Below are 22,987 nucleotides of genomic sequence, written 5' to 3'. Positions count from 1 at the left end.
CACAATCCATCTACAGATTTAGTCTAGGTTAATACGTATTAAAAGGAAATATTCTTACACCATTACGAAAATTCCAAGTATTTTAAGCAATACGAAACCAACATATTGTAGGATCCCTAATATTTAAATCGGTTTATTTTCCTTGAGCCTTCCTAAAAAACTCTTTTTTCCAAAAAAAAAAAAAATGGTGGATTCTTGATAATACAGTTCATGATTTATAAAATTGTTTTGTTTGAGCTTCCTTTTAAGATTTTTAGAATTCTTAGATTTAGTAACTATTAAAACCCTTAAAAGATTATTTAGACACTAGATTTCCTCAAATACCTTGTTTCGTTAAAACCCTTGTTAGGATTCTTAAAATCTTGAGAATAGTTTTCAAAATCTTTGGCAAGTTTCGCAATGGAAAATTTCAACATTTTTATCTAAGCATAAAGAAACATAGAAGAATATAGTAAGAAGAACATATAATTCTAAAGCATTATTATAATAAAGCTCAAACCGGACACCTAAATTTTAAACATGAAACAAAAAATTGTCTTAAAGCCCTTCAAGAGCATCACCAAGAACATATAAAAATAAAAAAGTTTAATTTTTCCAAATCCACTAGGGGAAACCTCAAACCATGATCAAAAGAAAAATAAAGCTTGTCGCCTTCAATATCCTCCACCATCTAGATATGATCCTGCAAGACTGTCATGACAGATGATACCTTAATTGGCTCCCTTCATCACTTCAACAATCTCTTCGTCAAACTCCACTTCCCGCACCTCCTGCTCTTTTACCAACCATTGATTCTCTATATGAAAGATCCTTGATCCTAACTTTGAGCACTTTTACCTCCTCCTTTACCTTCTAACAAATATTTCTGACGTCCATTATCGCAATCACAGAATAGGAAGTCAACTGTCCAACCAAATAGAAAAAACCAAAATTATAATTAAGAATCTAACTGATAAAACGTTAAACATTTACTAAGAACTTAATGACTACATCATGGACATCCACCGTGCTGTTGATCTCATTTGGTTCCATCCCATAAAAAATATGAATATCAAGAACTTTTATACCTATCTTTCTATTATTTCTCTCGAAACAGCCTTGCTCGGAGCCTCTATCTTCAATATAACACATTTGATTTCCTTTTTGATGACAAGAAGATAAGCCATGTCGGACAAACCAAAGTGCTTAGTAGACCTAGTGGACCTAGAGACTATAAAATAAAATGATTTAAATTGCCAAGATCAATATATACTAGTAGGTGATCTCCGAGATGTTTTTTATAAAAAGAAAAAAAAAAAAAATCTGTACATTTAAAACAATAAAAACTAAAAAAAAAAAATTAAGTGGAAAAAAAACCTAAAATCGGTATATTTAAAACAACAAATACTAAAAAAAAATTGATGATTAGTCAGCAAAAAGGAGAGATTATTTATAATTTATGGTAAATGTGCAAGATAGCAAACTTAATAAATAGTGTTGCATAATAGCAAAACTCATATAATAATAAAAGTGTCAAGCTAAATAAAATTCAGGGACCATTTGTGTAACTTATTCATACCGGTTCGTAAAACTGGGAAACACTAAAGATTAAGGAAAAGAAAGAAAAGAAATGTCAAAATGGTCAGAAGGTAAAATGACAAACATTAGAAACCTGTGGACAATACGTAGTGAACAACAGGAATAAAGGGACTTAAAATGAAAAACATTAAAAAACTGTGGCCAATCTATAAAAACCATTAACTATATTGTAGCTAACGACCATGTAAATTAATATAGTATATAAATATGAAAATTAAATCCTACGAGTCGAGATTCTATTTGAGCTAGAAATTCTTGACACAGTTTGCTCTTTTGCTATGCCGTACACCAACCAGATTCTTGAAAGTCCTCTCAAAGACTAGGATCTCAAGAAAATTCGAATCTTACTCTTGGAATCCTCTTTAGTAGGAAAAAAACGCCTCCATCTTCAGAATTGTAAACGTAAAAAAAAAATTAATGGTAGGAAAATCTTATCATTATTTGGTAAAGAGTCTTTCTTTACAAAGAAAAATCTACTCATCCACTCAAAATCATGAAGACTAGCTTTAAGAATAAGGTAATCTTGGCCAGGTTTGATCCTAAACAAAGCTCTTTTAGAATAAAAAGTTTGTCGGTCGTAAACGGAGGCGATTTCTGGCAAACCCAATTCAAGACGCTTTGATCGATTCAAAAGGTTTGACTCTCCAGACCACAAGCATAGCCTGGATATAACTAATTTTGGATATTTGAAAGATATCAAAAACCAAGGGTAGGAAAGGAAATCCCAGCCCAATAGCGAAAGGTTATTCAGGAAAACAGACCTAAGAAAAAGAAATGGAATCGGACCTCAGATGAGAATCAAAAACCCTAAAAATTGGTGTGGATGGAAAGGCTTTATGCATAATGATTTGGGTGATATCGTGACCATAAAAATTTGAGACTTCCTATTCGGGTTTAGCTAAAAACATTTGATCAACGAAGTCATCAACTATCCAGGACTTGGGGCGAGTGTTTTTCTTCCCCATTTTTTGCAAAATATGTAAAAGAAAGAAAAACTGGAAAACGTACGCAAGGGAAAATGTGTATCTTCGTTTGGAAACTTGTAAGGGTTCTTATTTAAAAATCATAGGCCCAATTTATAGCAGGTATTGATGACAAATCTCGGGAAGGAAAAGGTAAAAACGAAAAAATTTTGGACATAGAAAAAAGAATTGCATCATATCAATATCCCACCGGCCATGTTATTTGAATTTTGAATTTCATTTAAAATCTAATTTTACCTCTAAAACCCAAATTTTAAGGTGCATTTGTTATGGGTGAAAATTTTGACTGAAATCTTACGTAGGATCTAGAGTAACATGTTAGCTAGGATCTTAACCAATATCTTGATTAGGATTCCAAAGGCAACTAACCCTCATGTTTGCTCTTGATTGATCTATTTCTTTGTTCCAGGTCTTCAATATATCAAGGGAGACCCGGTTAAATCGAATTTATTTTGGAAAACATGAGGAACAGAATAAGTCTCCAAGATTTACGAGATAATGGAGACATGATCAACAAGGATTTTAGATAAGATGATTATGCCTAGATTCTTGTGATTTTGTTTATAATCATTCGCATTCATATGTATAAACAGATGGCTAAAGTCACAAAAACACATAAAGAACACAATTTCTTTACTTGTATTCTTTTAAGAAAAATTTTTACACTTTGCACTCGATTATTTTACTTAATAAAATTATCAAACGCATCCCAGATATCTCATGCTCCCAAGGTTTTATGTCGGTGTTCTCATCCAAGATCATGGGTTTTCCTCGTAATACTTATGTCTTGCACCTCATAATCTTAAATAGGATTCCAAATATAATACCACAACCCCTAATGATTTGGTTGACTCTTGCATGTATATTTTTTTTTTACCAAAACACTATATGGTAACTCAAAATCATTTTTCAAAATATTTTTTTATTAGCTTTAAAAAAGAGATTTTAAAAAGTGTGTAAAATTTGACTTTTTGACACTCTTTTTAATTTTTTTAACCCCAATGCTTCAAAAATGAGATTTTAAGCCAATCAGTTTTTAACGAATTAACTTATTGGATTTTCAACACCAACATAAGACAATCAACAACTTTCCCCAAAATCACTTTGGATTCCTACATCGACTCCTTTGAGGAACAGGGGTATGAGACTTCAAATAAAAATAGGCTCTTCCATGTTTTTTTTTCTCCAAAGCCCAAAATGTTTTTTATTTGGTGAACAATTTTCCTTATAGGTTAATCTGCTTCAGTTTAAACCAATTTTACATGAACTAGTATGTTCTTATTTGTTAATTAATAACTGAACAATTTAACCGATTGAACAATTTGAACGAGTTCTAAAACAGTAACTTACTCACACCTGTGATGGGATGATATTTTCATAACCTTATTTTATTATTTCTGACATCTTGAACCTATATTAACATCTTGATTTACCCAAGATCTTGAACAAGCCAACATCTAGGGATTGTAATCATATTTCTTGTGCATTACTAATAGCTTATCTCACAAGGCGTGGAATAACTCAACAAAGCAAGTGGTCAACAAGAAAAGAAGTCGACTCTCCCTAAAATACGTGGTCAAGCAAGAATGGGGGAAGATCCTGGATTTTTAGGGAAGTTAGTTAGATATCAAGTGTATGAATAGAGGGGATGAGATCATTTCATACATGTTCACTACTGATAACACATACACTTGGTCACTGTAATTACCTATCAATCATATTACTCTTGATCAACCATACTACTCTTGATCAACTTGCACTTGTAACATTTCTATTTATTTATAAATAAAATTCTAAAGGCAGAGTGACATTAGTCCCTTCTTGAGGTTTTATGTCAGAGGTCCTAAAGGATTAACAGATTTCCTCATATATTATTGTGTTCTTGCACTCGTTTTTACTTATTATTTTTGTGTTGGTCCATTTCTATACTTACAAGCCTTTTTTTCAAACGTTTATTCAATTGTTAAACTTGATTTGTTTTTAGGTGCATTTTATCCACCTATTTTGCATATTTATCTCATTTCTAGCATTGCATTTAGAAGTTAAAGTCATGCATTTTTAACATCTTTTTGGTTATTTCTAGTTTATCAATGGAACACTTTTATTTGTACATTTCATGGTGGTTTTCAAGTATATTTGAAGATTGGGATGCACTTTGGAGAAGATAATTAAGGAAGTTCCGGAGCAAATTTGGAAGCAAACGGAATGAAAATGAAGAAGTTGGAAAAATCGAGGCGGGCCTAAATAGGAGGTTTCACACGAGTGTGTGAAAATCGACACAAAAATCTACACGGGTCATGGGCAAGTTGCAACGGGGTGTGTGGATTCTGTACAAATCCACACAGGGCGTGTGGAATTCAAAATAGGCTAAATTCAACATTACACTTTAGAAGACTTTCTGAGTATGGAACCCTACTTTTCCATCCACGTGGGCCGTGTAGAATCAATGCAAATCAAAACGGGGCCTATGAATCCCAAAAACTAACTTTTTGCAGTTTTTATTGATGATCTATTTCAATACTTTTAGGGTCATTTCACACCCTCTCTCACTCTAGATGTTGAGGTATGAAGTCTTGTCCAACATGGAGCACTTAGAATCAAGTGGAGCACTTGGATGATGCATTTTGAGTTAATTTTGAGCACTTAGAACTCAATGGGGAACTTGAGGTTCATGGAGCATGTAACAAAGGAATGGATCATCTGAGAAGGGAATGGATCGTCTAACAATGGAACGGATTAAGTTCCAAAGGAACGGATCATATACAAGGGGGTTATGGAGAACCTGGAAGAGGTTTGCAGCACTTGGGAGTTATATGGAGCAACAAGGGGACCTTGTTGCCCCATCTAATAAAGGGATGGGCCAAGAAGGATGTTGGTACGCCATAACCATTCCTTCTTGCACCATGCTACTCCCTCTTGCACAATGAGGTATCCCTCTTGCGCCATCAGGTATCCCTCTTGCGCCATGGGGTTTCCTCTTGAGCCATAGAGTATATTGTTGCGCCAAGCATGCTCTTGTTGCACCAAGGTGGTGGTGTTGCTCCAACCTAATTGCTCTTGTGCCACACTTGATGCCACTTGCGCCATCCATATTCCTGTTGCGCCATGATGGCGCAAGATGGGCCATCTTGGTCCTTGATGAGCCAAGTATGCTATGAAGTCCTCAATGATGCTCAAGATTGTTCAAGGATGCTCAGAAGTAGAAAAGAGCTACACAAATATATAAAGAGGGTAAGAAACAAAGTTCATATGAAGAAAATATGAATTTTTAAAAAATTAATTAAGGGTGCACGTCAACGTGCGCGTCATGCCTAGATGGTGCCGGACGCGCACCACCACTATACATAGAGGTGATTGCTTCCTGGTTTTTCATCTCAAACCAATCTCCAATCTCTCTCTCTCTATCTCTCTCTCTCTCTCTCTCTCGATACTTTGATACCCTATCGATAGCAAGAGACTCTGGTTGCGACAGTTCGGGTGCTTCTCGATACGCTACTAGAGTGAGTTCACGACCCCTATTTTACTATTTTAAATGTTTTCAGGGGGAATACGCTCTTATCAAATGGTTTTATAAAAATATTTCTTTTATAAATGTTAAATCATTTTATAATAAGCTAGATGCCTTAGGATAGTATAACTGTAAATACTATGCCTAGTTTTAAGTTACGATCTTACGTCTAGAGGTTATAATGCCCAATAATCTAGGAGTAGGTGTTACCTAGATGTTATAATGTCCAAATCCCTAGGAAACCTTAGTACATATGAATTATGCTAGACAATATTTAGGATATGCACAATACTTAGTTGTTACTCTGCCAGAATATCCTGTTAAAATAACCATAATTAGGGTGTATATATGACGATTTATATATATATATATATATATATATATATATATATAAGATAATTATGAGATCATAAATATAATTATCTAATACATATATATAAAATTATATATATATATATATATATATATATATATATAGACTAAACTGCACAAATGGTCCTTATGGTTAGCTGAAAATTGTCACTTTTGTCCAAAAAGGTTTGGACTAGGAGCAGAGGTCCAAACTTTTCATTTTGTTGCGAGTTAGGTCCAATTTGCTTTAAACTTTTTTATAATGTCGATTTTTCCCTTAGCTTTTGCTTTTTTTTTTAGTTTTTTTTATTTATTTAAATACTTTTATAATTAAAAGAAAAATAAAAATGAAAATCTTTTTCTCTCTCTCTCTCTCTCTCTTTCTTTCTTTCTTTCTTTCTTCTGTACATTTGATATCTTCTACCTGGTTTTTCACATAGAGAAAAATATTACCACTGCGACCTTTGGCCGGAGATATGAACGCCACCAACACCACCGAACGGTACCACTGATCCTTTACAGTGAGATTGTTCCAGAATATCATCATAGCTTCCTTCTCACTAGGATTGCAAATTAGGGCAATATCCTTCTCAAATTCGAGCATAGGGGTACCTGATTCCATATTAGAACAATCCTCCAGCTTAATAATGTTATAAGAAGGGTCAGGAAGCTCAGCTATAAAAACATCAATTCTATATCAAACTTTTTGACAAGTAATGAAACCGATTTAGGTTGCAAGGGTTCAAAATGATGATTAGAGGCGTCAACAGGAACCAATTTTGAGCCAACAATCGATTTTGCACTTATTTCCCCTTCCGATGTAAAAACATCGAGATTCGGATATGGAGGATACCCTCCATGAAAACGAACAACAGCTAGATCCAAGGAAAGACGAGAAAAGGGCGGTCAAGACGAGAAGACGAAGGAAAAAAAACACCCACCTGAAAGTCAACTACAACTCACCTGAAATCTTCACTGTGAAATTCTCCCTCTCGTTTTTCCAACATCTCAGGTTTTATTCGTTAATTTTCCATCAACGAGAATCTTAGAGAACACACAAAAGGATTTCATTTATGGGTTTAGGGCTAGTTCACCCGAGAGCCAAGATCTTCCTCCCTAAATCCTCTGATTTTGTTTTCGATCAGAGAACACAAATCGATTTTGATCTTTGTTTTGAGGTATGAGAATGGAGGAGTAGCAAAAGGGAGGGGCTACCTTTTTTCCAGTGTGTATGTGTGTTTTTTTAGGAAGATGATGGGCGTGTGTTTGGGGAAGAAGATAGGGGTGGTGGAGATATTTTTTCCCGTAAGAGAGAGAGAGAGAGAGAGAGAGAAAGAGAGAAATTTTCTTTTTTATCTTTCTTTTAATTATAGAAGTGTTTAAATAAATAAAAAAACTGAAAAAGAAAAAAAGTAAGGGCAAAATAGTCATTATACAAAGCAAATTGGACCAAACTCGCAACAAAATGAAAAGTTTGGACCTTTGGTGCTAGTCTAAACATTTTTAGACCAAAATGGCAATTTTCAGCTAACCATAGGGACCATTTGTGCAGTGTAGTCACATATATATATATATATATATATATATATATATATATATATATATATATATATATATATATATATATATATATATATATATAGGGGTAATTATGGTTTGATAAAAGACTAAGAGATAAAAGATAAAAACCTAGGGTTAATGTGTTTGTGAGTTGGTTATTCATCCAAAAGCCTTGATTAAATTCGGCATATCCCCAATATCCTATAATCATTAGTCTTGCGAGAGCTAGGAATTTATATATAGATCTATAAGGGGTCATGACAACCCCACCTGCGATTGCTAGCAACAATCCCGGCAGGATACCTTCCATAAAAGTTACTATTTGACGTCCGATGAAGCGTCGTGATTTGTGGTATATTTACAGTCATAGCGTCGATTATAGGTGCTCACGATAATACATTAAAAATTGTCTTAGAGTTTAAATTACCATTATGGACGCCTGTAGTGGTAATTAAAATACGTTAGGATCATTAGATATCCTAAAAAGATAGTAAATTAGGATAAATAAAAGATATCCTAATTAAAATATGTTAGGATCGTTAGATATCTTAAAGATATAGTAAATTAGGATTAATAAAAAAAATATCCTAATTAAAATATGTTACGATCGTTAGATATCTTAAAAAAATAGTAAATTAGGATTAATTAAAAGATATCCTAATTAAAATACGTTAGGATCGTCATATATCCCCAAAAAGATAGTAAATTAGGATTAATAAAAGATATCCTAATTAAAATACGTTAGGATCGTTAGATATCCTAAAAAGATAGTAGGTTAGGATTAATAAAAGATATCCTAATTAAAATATGTTAGGATCGTTAGATATCCTTAAAAGATAGAAAACTAAGTCAATAATTAAGAAAGGTTTTCTCAATGAAAAGGATTCTTAAAAAGATTCAAAAATAAAAACTTGTGCACTCACCAACATTATGTTGACTTTCAAATTGCATGTATTATCAAGTTAGTAAGATTGGCGCTCGTTATACCGTCAGACTTCTCGGTGTTTCCACTAAAGGTTGGGTAGGGGGTATGACAGAATTCTTCACATAAAAATTGAATAGCTTTATGTTTATGACTTTGTTTGATAGAGGGGATTTATGAATTGAATCAAAACACCAAAATACGAATGCCTTAGCAGTTATAAGAAAATCAAACAAACATCCCATTTCGTTCTTAACTTCAATGGAAGTCTAAGGCTCTAACCAATATAGATTCGGATTATCAATGGCTTCTTTTTAAATCCGATCTATGGTTCATTCAGGGAACATAGCCTTCTTTGCATCAAGTGCCTCCTTAACATCCTTTTCTGCTACTTCTTCAGCTTTAATCATTTCCTTTAACGCAATCAATTCATCAAGTTGTTTATCATGTTTCTTCCTTCCTTTCAATTTACTTTCAGACAATTTCGGATATAAATCATCTCCATGTTCGGAAATGATGTTTACTTTTCCTTTTCCTGATCTGGAAGATATATTACCCTTCCGACCAGTTTTCACTTCAGTGAGATTCTTTAATTTCTGCTTTAAAGTTTACTTTTCAAGAAAAACTTTTGTTGCTTCTGTTTTCTCCATTTTACTAGTCTCATAAGGATTTCTCAAATTAACTTCCGGAATTTTATAATTAACAGGAACATCATTTTCATTAGTTTCTTGTTCTTTTTTCTTTTATCTCCTTCTTGTTGCGTGGTAGCTAGGCTACGCGTAACATCCAAGACCTCATTCAACTTGGAAAGAATTGGATTCATTTTCGCATCAATAATTTGAGAAGTACAATCGACATAAGGAGCATCTTTATTCTCAACAATTTTAACCAACCTTTGATTGATTTCGAAATTCTGACCCTTAACAAAAACAATTCATCATTCACCTTGTGGAGTTCAATCATAACATGCTTCAGTTGCTCCTTTTGAACTTTCACTTTCTGAGTTGATTCTGCAGGAGCATCCATAATCATATTTTCATGAGCAATATCAGTTTGTATTCTCAAAATCGAGTTTGAAATAGACGTGTGATGATATGCATTATCACGTTGAAGTCCATAACGAAGACTAGAAAGAGCTTATTTCTCAGTTTGAAGTGATGAAAGAAATCCTTCAATGACTTTGTCAACTGCCATAACATTCTTATCAGAAGAGGTTTGAAAATCTGCCATGAACTTTTTCATATCAAAAGTTATTTCATTAACATTATAAACAACTTTATCAATTTTTGTTTCAGCATCTGCAATCTTTTTAGTTGAGTCAGTAGCTAAATTCTTTTGATTTTCAAAATAGTGGCATTGGAATTAGTAAGCATTTCGATGGCTGCTTGTTGAGAAGTAACCATATTCTGCTAATTTCTGGTAGAGAAAGAAATCATATGAAGAAGAATCTTATCAAGCTTCTTAATTATGTCATGAAATTCTCCACGGGATATTGGAACTGACAAACCAACTTCATCGTCACTTTCAACTTAAGAATTAAAATTTGGAATAGAAAAATCTTCCAATGATTATGGTTTATCACCAAGAATAAAATCAGCATATAAAATAAGAGACAAAGGAGGAACTTATGTTGATGGAGGTTCCAAAGTCACACTAAAATTAACATTTGAGTCCATATTAGATGTGTTCTCAGGGATGTTTGAAGTCTTATTCTCTTCCTTATCGGATTCAAATGTAGGGGCTTATGGTGGAGTATCAATGATAGGTGATGCAGTTGATACAGATGGATTATGGTTGAGTCTGTAAAGATTGGAATCGAAAATGGAAAAGAAGTATGAATAGTGAATGTTGATTCCGAAACTAATTTCGAAATAGGTGGAATGGAAGATTCAATCGTAACGGGTGTTGATTTCGGAAGTGGTGGTGGTTGTGGAGTTTGAGAAAGATTAATGATGGTTTTTTTTAAATCTTTTCATAAACATTAGACTCAGGAGGAGTTGATAATGGTGTAGAAACTTTCGGAATTTTGGTAGAGGTAATAGGTACAGAAGTCGTAGAGGGGACTTCAAAAGTTTGTGTCGTATCATCTTTATGAACAAAATAATTTCCTCCTAAAGGTTTGCTTTGAGTTTGGTCATCAAAATCTTCATCATTGATAGTCCGCATAATTTAGCTTTTGTTGCTTCTTTTTTTAGACATACCACCAATAGATTGTAATTTTCCCTTTCCTCCACTCTTTGAAAAATCAACTATTTCAAGATCCTTTTGATGAGATTTAGGAATTTCTCTAATTCTAGAGTTTGGAATTTCTCGATAAGCCTTGATAATATCATTATCAATAGGAACCCTAGTTAACATGATTTCTGAAATAGAACTAATGAAAGTAAAGTTCTTAGGATCTTAGGTGAAAAAATTAGTTGTCTGCATTTTCGAAATATCGACAACCACTGCATCTTTCATTTCAGGAACATTGTAGTGGTTTAGGGCTCAACGAACCACAATCGACCAAAATCTAGCATACAAAATTTCTAAATCTTTGGTGTTAGAACTCACACTTTGAATAAATTGTGACCAAATAATTGTTCCATAATCAACATTTTCTCAAGAAAATAACCTATAAATCAAAGTATAAAAAACCCTTCTTACACTATCGGAACCAATAATCCTTTCCGATAAGCATTAGAACAAAATGGTGAAAATTGCATTCCAAACAGGTGGTAATGCAGATTTCTTGAACTTTGATAATAGAGAAAGATTAGAGTTGTACCCCATTTGATGAAACATGAGAATGAAATGAGAAATTAAGATGGAATATGGACGAATAACTTCAGATGAGGTAGAAAACCCAAGCACTTTGCAAAATTTCTCCTTGGAAATCAAGGTTTTGTGCCCATGAACTTCAAAATTCACCACATCAAGATTGTTTTGGTAGATGGCAGTAGAATACGCATGAGATAATTTAGATAGACGAACCTTATCAAACATCGTAAAGATTTCATCAATAGAGAATATCTCAGACATTCAATCAAGGGGCGGATGCTAGGGTTATACTTGAGTGCTTTTAAATCGGCCACCAAATTCTAATTCACTTTGATCTTCATCATGGTAGTAGAGACTGTTTGATGCATAAAAGAAATGTTCTCAGAATAATCCTTTTGTAGAGGAAGAAAACTTGCAGAGAATCATAGGATATTTGAGAGAATTGAAGAAGGCTTGGAGAAGTTGTGTGCGCATAAAGAATAAAATGTAAAAGTCTTTAGCTTTATATGGGCTTGGATACCCAAACAGTTTTAATTTGAATTTGAATCGATTTGAGATAGTTGGAGAGATAACCACCGTTCACACATTTAATGCTTGTCAGCCCACGTCAGCCAAGAATTCCCATGCCTATCATGTATCTAATAAAGGCCTAATAGATAATTGCCAACTCATGAAAAAGTGTAACCGCTTTAGACATTGATTAAAATTATAAAACTTCATCGTTGAGCTCCAAGATACGTGTCATGATTTGATCTTTCAATATTTAAACATTCCATTTGTTTTTCCAGAAGTTTCATAATCACTAATTCTCCCTTTAGCTTTGCATAAGTCAAAATAGTATCCATTGGAATTAGGATGAGGATTATTGTGCCACCATTTGAAGTATCCAAGGTTAAGAAGAGATTCATCTAGTCACGGGAAGAATGCCTTAAACCATTAACTAGAATTTGTGAAATATTGGTTCGTATTGGTTTTATCTGAGACCTCAAGGATTTCCAGTAATGTGTGTGAAAGTGCTAGAGAAATTAGGTGTTTGGAAATAGGAAATTTTGTTGGTGCATCACGTTATCCTACGATGATAGTAGGCGATCATTACACATAATTTTGTAACACTATATGTTCCGAATTTGTTTTTTATTCGAAACCTAGGGGTGATACGTGAAAAGTGATAGAGATATGGACAAAAGAAATACATAGAGTGATAAAGGCATTGTTTTTTGGGTTTCACTCTTCATCATGGTAATAAAAATGAGAAGATCATAAACACACACTTTTTGCAAACCTACATCCTAGTTATTATTTACTAGAGATGTCTCGAGATATGCGTCATTTTTCGTGCATAGTGTAAGAAGTATAAGGTTTGGAAAAGAAAAACGAGTTTTTCACACTATCATGGTGAAAATGAGAATGATCATAAAAAGTTATTGAAAAACCATAACTCCAAGTTGGTATCTACTCGAAAGATCAAGGGTTAATCAATAATCATTGTTGTATAAATTGTCAATTCCTTAAGGCATAGAAAAAGGAACCCTATGTTTGGACTTGTATATACCCAAGACATCATGGGTTTCCGAGATTGGTTAAAAGAAATATAATACCTATGCTACAAAAGATTGACCAAGCAAAATTCTCTATACTCCGAAATGAGTAGAGATAGGTAGCTCTTTGATTTTTATTAAAATAGCCTATTAGGAAGAAATTCTTAGAATAAAAATTTTCAATAAGGCTATTCGAAAATAAAGAATATTTGAGACTTCGGACACCATGCTGCAGCATGCTTCAAGGGACTCCTAACTAATATAATTTGAAACAGAAGAATACCAGATCCCCAAGAGTGTAGATGTGTCATATCAATGTAGCAAGTGTCAATTACAAAAATAGAGAAAATATTTTTGTATTTTTGAAAAATTTTGAAATTTAAAAACAAAAATTAAGGAAAATCTTTTGGATTTTTGAAATTTTTGAAATTTAAAAACAAAAATAAAGAAATTTTTTTTTGATTTTTGAAATTTTTGACATTTAGAAACAAAAATAAAGAAAATCGTTTTGGATTTTTGAAATTTTTAACATTTAAAAACAAAAATAAAGAAAATCGCTTTGGATTTCCGAAATTTTTGACATTTAAAAACAAAAATAAAGAAAATAAAGTTACCTTAGTGCACTGACGTAGAAGAGATTGTACCTTCTTGCAACTAAGAAGTAATTACAAAAAAAGAAATTCAAAAGTAAATACTAAATTTTGATAGCTTCTGATGATCGGAACAATTCGGAATTAAAGATAAAAATTTGAAATGAACAGTAAAATCCGATGTTCGAAACAATTCAAAATTAACAAATTGAATCCGAGATGAATAGTGAATTTGAGATGTGTATGAAGCGGCTGCAATGTATTTGGCTTCAACAGTTAAACTGGGTGGGACCCGTAGGCAAGGTTGCTCCGTGGTTTAGTTGGGTGGGACCCGTGGGCATGGATTAATTGGTAGAACTTTTTTCAAAAGTGTTAAAATAGTTTTTATTTGATAGAATTTTTTTCAAAAATGTTAAAATTTTATCGTTTGATACTAATTCGCTCATTGTGTAAACATGGACTAATTGGTAGGTGTTTTTTAGTTGGTTGGGTAGCGCATAGAAACTAATAAGAAATTAATTAGGACCTAGTTGTGATTTTTATAACGTTTGTATATATATATATATATATATATATATATATATATATATATATAAAAGAGGTAGGAGGCAATTTAATTTCTCATATATATATATATATATATATATATATATATATATATATATATATATATATATATATATATATATATATATATATATATTATTTTAATCAACTACATAAAGTATAAATGTTTGTTTATGAAAAAATGAATCAATGGAATAAATAATTATTACATATATAATTATGAAATATATTGAGAATCATCTTTCAAATATATTATTTGAAAGATTAGGTGGGTTAAGAACTACTGACCAACATACAAATTCCATGCATAAGATCGTTCATGACATCCTTTTGAAATAATCTTTTCTATCTTGAGGATTCCTTATCAAAATATTACTATTATTTGTTAAGAAACTCTTGTACCATCTTGCCGAAAGTTTTGGTATCCGTTTGAACGTTTGACGGTCAACGTAGTATAATCCATACCTCAAATTATAACCTACCAACCATTCATAGCTATCCATCAATGACCACACAAAATATCCACGTACATCTGCTCCCTTTCTATCAATCAAAACAACAAATTTCAATATTAAACTCAAATGGGCTACTTTCGAAATATACAAAGTTTGTAGAACAAACCTTATGGACTTGATTAAGGAAGCAATGTATCTTGAGTGAAAATCAACTCGTTTCACATCATTTAAAATTTCATTAACTTGTTCTTCATGCACATCGGGTGAAGAATACCCTGTAAAAAACAACTGAAAAAGTATTGACAAATCTAATAACATATTATTATAATCTATTCAAAAAACATCACACTTACCATTTTCAGTAATAAACATTGGTTTATTATTATACCGAATCTTGATATGGTCAACAATTTCCTCCATGCCTCTAGGCACAACATATATTCCTTCTAATCCTGTCTTTTTGTGAAACAAAAAAAAAAAACCATCATTATTATCAACTAAAACAAAAAAATAATCATAATAAGAACATAATTTCCTACAAGTTCACCGATTAACACGCCTTTACGCTCTCCAACAGTGTCTAGAAAACCTCGGATTGCACGGACTCCGGTTGCAGAGCAACTAGAATCCATACAATCCTTAGTATATACAGTCGTGTAATGGTTGATGCCAATAAAATCAATACTATTCTTCATGAAATTCTTTTCTTCAAGGGAGAAAACTGGTAATTGACTTCCAATGTACTCACACATTTCTTTGGGGTAGTCTCCAAATATCGAAGGATCAAGTACCCTATTTAACAATAACAGTTTAAAGTTTAAACCACAATCATATCTTTTTTTCTCATGTTTTTTATTAATATATGTTCAACAATATTGAACATTACCAGCCAGCATTGAAAGCAAAAGCTCTTTTCACAGCTTCACGATCTAACTCGCTATCAGTTAGTGGTTCGAACATGTCACAATGTGCAACGAGACCAATTAATCCATTTTGTTTAGGCTGCACATAAAAATAAATTTAGGTAATTTAAGAGTGGTTAAAGTTTAAAAATGAAAATAAACTTGAAAGTTAGTAAATTGCCTGGAAATTTTCATGATATAACTTGGCTGCCTTGCCATGGGCCAATAACAAATTGTGCATTACAATGAGAGGCTCCATGTCAGAATTTCCATCAAGACATTTGCCAAAAGGTTCTGAACAACGAGATGGTGGAAAAATTCCGGTTTCATAAGCAAAATCTGTGAACAATCTTGGTTCATTGATTGTGATCCAATACTTCACTCGATCTCCAAAATTATTGAAACATATTTCTGCTAAATGTACAAAATCTTCCCTGACATCATAATTATAAGAACACTAAAAATCTAATGAAACTCGTGTTTTGATTAAAATGAAATTTTAGACGTACTGCATTTGAGGGTTGAGCCAAGAGCCGTATCTTTCTTCGAGTTCTTGAGGAAAATCTTCATGAAAAAGCGTCACAAATGGCTCGATTCCTGTACTATTCTAATAAAGATTTATGAATTAATAAATGAATCTTGAAATTGAGACTTGATCATACCTTTGAGGATCAGGTTGTCTATGATTTTGTTGTAGAACATGATGCCAACTGGATTAACTTCACCAAACTTTCCTCTTGGAAGAATTCTAGCCCATGAAATTGAAAATCTGTATGCTTTTAGACCAAGGGAATGCATCATCTCGATGTCTTTCTGTATTATAGAAAAATATATAATAATTGAAGTTTGAGTTAAAATTAAGAAACTGTTTTTGATACTAAAAGTCTATGGATCGTGTAGATGATGAAAAGTAGTCGTACCAAGAATAGATGATAATGATCATCTGCAATATCTCCGTTCTCTTCATTTTCTCCACAACCTAAAAGAATTCATCATTTAAAAATCAACACTTATTCGGAGTATAAACAATAACAATTACAGAATCCATGATACTAACCTACGGAATGACAAAATACATCCCAGTTGCTTAATGATTTACCATCTGAAAGATAGGCTCCTTCGACCTGCAAAATCAATCCATTAAGTGATAGATTCGTATGATTTGCGCCAGAAAATGAGAGAAAGTTGGGGATATAGACTTGGTAAGCAGAAGTGGCTGCTCCGAACAGAAACCCGGGTGGAAAGTCCGATCTTTTGACATGTGATTCATTTTCTTTCAATTTGAATCCTCCAACGCCATTGTTGGATAGTTGAAGAAGTGGAGCACTTGCAGAAATGAAAAAGAAGAAAAAAGCGGCGGATAATTCGAGTTTCATAATTGAACATGGAGACAATCCTTTTTTTCCCTATATCTATTAATGACGAATCGCTTGCCAGCGAATCACCAGACAACAAAACATGAATAATATCCTAATATCTTTAGTAAATTATATGGTTGGCCCTGGGCGTTAGCCAACTATAGCACATTTAGTACAAAAGTTTATATTCTTGCAAAGGTGGTCGTTCGACCAAATTAAATGAGCAGGGTTCAAGGCTCCCTCTGAGAATCGTTTACCATTTCTGTTAACATCCCCTCTGTGCAAGTCACGTGAGGTCAGTTATGTCATTTTCACCCTTACGCCTTGTTTTTTTTTTTTAAACGGTGCTCGACAACACCACGCAACCCCATGCATGGGATGAAAATAATCAAGTGGTTGATGCGATTCTTGGACTCCAAGCACTCAATGAACAAAAACCTGTTGTTAAAACCCTCTCGGAAGATAAAACGAAAAAATGGTCCTCTTTTTGTTGGTCGTCAAACCTTAATGAATCGTTCAATCGAAGCAGAGAAAAGGCTGAACTATAAATGAAGATGGCTACTGATGCACTCCGAGCTTCTTAGCCAATTCCTCCTCTCATTCATGCTCTGAAAATTGCTCATGTTGATGATGGTCCTTCAATCACAAAACCAGACGATCTACCTGAGGAACCTTTGATCCCTCCTCCCTCGAAATTATTCACCACTCCAATCGGTCAACAAGTCATCTCATCTACCATCACTCCAAATCCTCCTGCCAAAGACAAAGGCAAAGGAATTGCTTTGCTTTAGAAGAATCGAAGTAAGATTGGTAAGGACGGGGAGATTGTTAGTACATGAAAGTTACCCTTAGACAACCCGAGATGTCCAGCCATTCCGAGATGGTCATGGTTCCGAAATATAGAGATTCTGAGATAGTCTTTTGTCCGATATGAATTATTTAGAAGTGAAGACTCCGAGATGAAGAAGAGATTCTGAGATCGTTGCTCAACCGAGATGAAGAGTCCGAGATCATCCTTATTTTGAGATGGAATATTGTGTCACACCCCCGAACCTGGACGGCGGAAACGTCCGGGGGTGGACGACTCGTGTACAGTATCATAACAACTGAATATGAATGAAACATAGCAACCAAACATCATACATTGGAAATACACACTTACATAGTTTACATATTGATACTTTCTAAAATGGTTTTTGTACTTGTTTAGAATCGTTTTCAAAGTGCTTTCAAAAATATCTGATACTTTCTAAAAAGAAATGGTTTGAAATATTTGTGTCCGATCTTATATTAATGCATGTGTGTTAATGGTTACAAAAATAGAAAGAGAATGATTTCCAGACAACCCGATGTTGTCTGCAATAGATAATGCTGAAATCTCAACCCCGGTGGTTGAGTACCGATGCTTATAGATTGTCGTTTTATCAAAAAGAAGGTTTCTCGTTTTATCCCAAAAAGAAAATAGAATGATTTCATGTTTTATCCCAAAAAGAAAATAGAATGGTTTCCTGTTTTATCCCAAAAAGAAAATAGAATAGTTTCCCGTAAATCTTATAACGTTAATTCCTCTAAGTGAGTCGCTATAACCATACATAATAATGACAATTTCGCTTGTCTTTGCATCTTTGGGATGCCGCCGGAATAGAATAAGGTTTTTGTCACCCTAGACTGGCCTAGTCTAACTGTAGCAAACAACTTAGGTGTGGGGTGTCACCCCCGTATAGATCTATACACAAACTCCCGCTTTCCCTTCAGGAAACTCTGTTTATAACTACATGCTACGATTGTACACTCAAAAGTGTCAGCCGACAGGTCTCACTATATCCTTAATCAAAAATTTACACGGAAAAGAAAAAAGAACACATATAAAACTCATTCTCAGGCCCAATAAACATGTAAGTGGACAACTAAGGCCCACTATACGTATCTATTATTTCCAGGCACAAAAAGAATGTGAATGTCTACCCTGAGCCCAATATACATGTAAAAGGACACTAAGGCCCACTAAACATGTATACCATTTCCAGGCCAGTAAGGATAAGAAAATCGTTTTTAACCCGTTTGTTATTGTTTTGTTTATTTTAGCTCGCTTATTTACAAAATTGATATAAAAAGCCCACTTTTTGTAAAAATAACGTTCTTGGCCCAATAAGCCATAAAGTTTTCAATTAAGGCCCAATTATAGTAAAAATAACACTTTAGCCCCCATTTTGTTCAAAACTTGTGTTTTTGACTAGTTTGTGGTAAAAATAACATTTTAAACTCATTTTTGTCAAAAATATCATTTTTGGCTTGATTTTTGTGAAAATACACATTTTTCTGGTTTTGGGCTTTTCCGACCTAGTTTTTGGAAATTTTGTAGAAAAGTCATCGTAAGTCGAAATTTGGATCCGTAAATTTTGGAAGTTTGGAAATTTTGTCTACTTTGTTCACAATTTTTCTCATACTTTTTATTCTCCTCTAACAAGTGTGAAATTGCTCACCTTCACAGGTTGGTCCGAAATTATTTCAAATATGATAGGCCGTTTTGTAAAATTCGCCAAAAATAGTTGAAAAATCGTATGAAAACGTGAGAGTAGTCATTTTAAAGGTAATAACCTGAAATTTTTGCATGTAAAACAGTTTTGAAAAATATTACCATTAAGGAAGTCAAAACAGTTCGAGATTGGACTAAAACTTTTCTGTCAAGGGCTGATTTTTGAGTTTAAGTTATTTAAGTTTGTTCACAACACTTGTTTTTGCTATTTTAAGTGGATAAATCCCAGATCTACAAGTTTACAAGTATTATATGTGAGGACACATACTTTTCTCAAGTTTTATATGAAGATCCAAGTGATAAACTTCATTTTCAAGTAAAGATCTAAAAGTTAAACACATAAACATGCATATATACATAGATCTAACACAAAAGCACTTGTATCCTCCCCCAAAAACATTATAAAACCGAAAACAAGGGGGTATGAAGCTCACCTTGGGTATTTTCTAAGTGTAGAAGGAGATGAAGAAGAAACTTTAAGTCTAGCTTGAACAACTTGGAGAGATCTTGAAAATATGGGTGTTCTAAGGTCCAAAATCATGAAAATGAAGTTGTAAGAGGAAGGATCTTAGCATAGACTTGAAATATAACATCTAGAGATGAATATGGACTTACCAAGTTATGATACTTGAAGAAAATCTTGAGGATGGCACCACCACCCACGAATTTTTGAGAGAAATGAAGGAGGAGAGTTTTCTTGAAGCTAAGTGATGGAATAAATGAAGTTGTGAGGTGTATGGTGGGGGGGGTAGGCCGAGAGTATAAGAGAGATGAGGGAAGAGGCTTGACCTTGCTAGAGTTTGATGGGATATATGCCTTGATACAGGGAGGTTAAAGGCTTGGAGGTATGCTAGACAAAAATGAGGTGGCATTGCTTATTATCCAATCCTTTCCCCCTTTTTTTTATAATGGGCTAACCTAGTTTGGAGAGGCATTTGGCCCAAGGTTGGCCCAAAAGATCAAATCCGATTTTTGGTATGGCCCAAAAGAGTTTTCGGCCCACAAGATCAAAAGGGAGTATTATCGGCCCAATAGGCCCAATATAGATGTCTTGGGCCAACAAGGGATTTGGATTAAAAATTCTTGGGCTCAGGCCCAAAAATGATTGGATTAGGCTTATTTGATCGAGTTTTGGGCTTATCTAAGGTTGTTTCGACTTAAGTGATAATGTATGAAAATAGAATCTTAATAGCATTGAAGTTTGAATCTCACTAAATGGGTTATTATTAGTTTACATGGGGAAAATTGTCTCGCACAAAGACCAAAATCTTAACCCTAATTTACTAGTTGTGACATCATCCCCCCGTTAGAGGGAATTTCGTCCCGAAATTCGCTTCAAAAGCAGCATTCCATGTACTAAGGAAAAGGTGTAGGTGTCTTGGTTTTGTCTACTTTCTTCGTTCCTAGGAGAATTTAAGTCCTTGCTTAGTGATCTAGTGTACCTTTACTACCGGCCTTTGACTTTGCTCCTTTGGTTAGTTGGGTGTTGGTCATCTCAGCCCAACACAGAGGTATTCTGCTTTCGCGTCCTATATGGTGAAGTGAATGGATGGTCATTGTTAATGAGGATCGTGTACTTGACGTCCCAACAGTAGTGCCTCTAACCCATAGGGCGAACACTATTGTCACTAAAGTTAAGGTTGCGTGTGGTATAGTTGGACTCATACTTCTTAGGTTGCCATGGGAGTTTCTTACTACGAGGTTTTGAACTAGTGGGAGGTTGATCTTTGCTTGTTTCTACAAGTAGGTCTAGTAAATCCTTGATTTGGGATAGGGGATATCGATCCTTGAGGATGGGTTCATTTGATCTTTAGTAGTCAGTGGTCCTATGGACACTTAGCCTTTCCTATTTATGAGTTGGATAGGCGTTCTCTGGGTGTTCAAGTCTTGGTTTGATAACTTCATATTTACTGGGTCGTTCCATCGATTGGATACCTTCGGTGTCTATGTTGGTGCTAAGTGGTCTTGGTGGTCTGGCTATGAGAATGGCTTCATGAGTTGAGTCGATCTCCGAACTCAGTTTGTCATGTAGGTGATATTTCCAGAAGGATTTTGGAGACATCTTAGGGGGGTTATACATCTCTAGGTTACCCTCGGTGTCCTTTGCTCCTTGTTTCCTTATCCCTATTAAGGGCTAGGAAAGAGTGTGGTATTACTTGCACGGGTACCTAAGGGTCTAGATGTCCGAGATAGTTCGGGGATTGTCGTTACAAGTTGTAGGGGTTTCGTTAATCGATTGGTTAAGGTGAAGAGTCTTATTGGTACAAGAATTTCGTATGGTGAGGATCAAGTCAGCCAATGTCAATTGACACCGTTGGGCTCCTTATTGTAATAGACGTTAGATAGATCTAAAAAGGGGTAGTTGTTTGAAATGATAGTGTGTTCTATGTACATGTTTGTAATGTTACCAATTTCGTCCTCAGTATTACTACTTTGGTTGTCTCGGTCTAAATTTTTGGGTGTTCGAGCAATACGAGTGCCTTGATATAAACGATGTGATTTCGTAGTCTGGTTTCTATTAGACCTCTCTATGATGGTTTGATGTAGCCTAGTTGTACGTAATTCAAGATTGAAAAGGTTGTAAACTGAGTGGTTATGCCCTAAATCCACGGTCAAACAAGGAATAAGAATTAAGGCGGGTCCACGCACTCTAAGTTTGTAGAATCTTAATTACTCACGGCCTTACGTTTACACTAAGTCATCATAACTTTCACAAGGATCTTTAGTTTTCCTACGAAGGATATGATTAGTTCGGATGAGGGAGTACTTTATGATTATGAATTTTAATTGGCAAAAATTTTGTGAAAATGCGATGCTTAATTTTTGTTGTTTTGAAACGTACCGGTAATCCCAGTAGGGTTCCTTGTTGCTTCATCATGCCCTGTTGTTAAACTCCTCATGGTCCTTCGTCATTCTTCTCTGTTGGACAATTCCTCTTGAAGTGTCCCGTATCACCGCATGCGTGGCATACTGGACTTACTTCTGGGTTGAGGGTTGGAGTGACGCATGGGGTCGGGGCCCTACAGATGCGAGAGATGTGCCCCTTCCTGTTGCACCTATTGCAATGCAATTCCCGGCAGACTCCATGATGATGGTAGCGGCACTTGCTGCAGAGTGGGAGGTATCCATGATACGGTTTTCTCGGTGCTGGGGGGCTAGTGGGGTTAGGGGTTGCTACAACTTGTTGCCTTTTGGGAGGCCCTTGAGTCGATCCGCTTCCTTTCTTTTTCCCTTGCTTTCACTTCATGACCTTAGGTTTGGAGTTTGGGGTGTCTGGGTAAGTTGTCCCTCGTTGGTTTCCTTGGTTGTTACTACGGTTGGAGTTATCGACACCATTTCCATTTCCATTTGGATTGTTGGCGTTGAGTTGCTCCATGAC

The 22,987-nt window shown here is 34.4% G+C and overlaps 1 protein-coding gene and 1 long non-coding RNA gene across 4 annotated transcripts; both read right to left on the bottom strand.

The window, feature by feature from the left end:
• Positions 1-465: 465 nt before the first annotated feature.
• Positions 466-1,333, bottom strand: LOC145138574 (uncharacterized). The gene is made up of 2 exons (XR_013721609.1): positions 1,068-1,333; positions 466-903 (listed from the first exon to the last, which is right to left on the bottom strand). It is a non-coding gene; the product is annotated as an uncharacterized LOC145138574 (long non-coding RNA).
• Positions 1,334-14,547: 13,214 nt separating this feature from the next.
• On the bottom strand, positions 14,548-17,136 carry LOC145138396 (beta-glucosidase 18-like). 3 transcript variants are annotated; one of them, XM_079072491.1, is made up of 11 exons: positions 16,914-17,132; positions 16,772-16,838; positions 16,635-16,693; positions 16,377-16,527; positions 16,224-16,311; positions 15,896-16,148; positions 15,699-15,814; positions 15,360-15,604; positions 15,166-15,264; positions 14,979-15,087; positions 14,548-14,900 (listed from the first exon to the last, which is right to left on the bottom strand). In XM_079072491.1, exons 1-11 carry the CDS (start codon positions 17,088-17,090, stop codon positions 14,675-14,677), a joined length of 1,590 nt encoding a protein of 529 aa, XP_078928617.1. In that variant the 5' UTR covers positions 17,091-17,132; the 3' UTR covers positions 14,548-14,674. The 3 variants fall into 3 exon arrangements, 2 of the variants coding, with proteins under 2 accessions (XP_078928617.1, XP_078928616.1); XM_079072490.1 differs by having other exon boundaries at positions 15,166-15,268; positions 15,352-15,604; positions 16,914-17,131; XR_013721512.1 differs by having other exon boundaries at positions 14,765-14,900; positions 14,979-15,100; positions 15,166-15,268; positions 15,352-15,604; positions 16,914-17,136.
• Between the last annotated feature and the right edge of the window lie 5,851 nt (positions 17,137-22,987).

This window comes from Lactuca virosa, chromosome 9 (assembly GCF_052849685.1).
Source record: "Lactuca virosa cultivar CGN04683 chromosome 9, Lactuca_virosa_CGN04683_v6, whole genome shotgun sequence".
NCBI lineage: Eukaryota > Viridiplantae > Streptophyta > Magnoliopsida > Asterales > Asteraceae > Lactuca > Lactuca virosa.
Note: the sequence above shows the minus strand (reverse complement) of the source record. Positions and strands in the feature narration are given on the sequence as shown.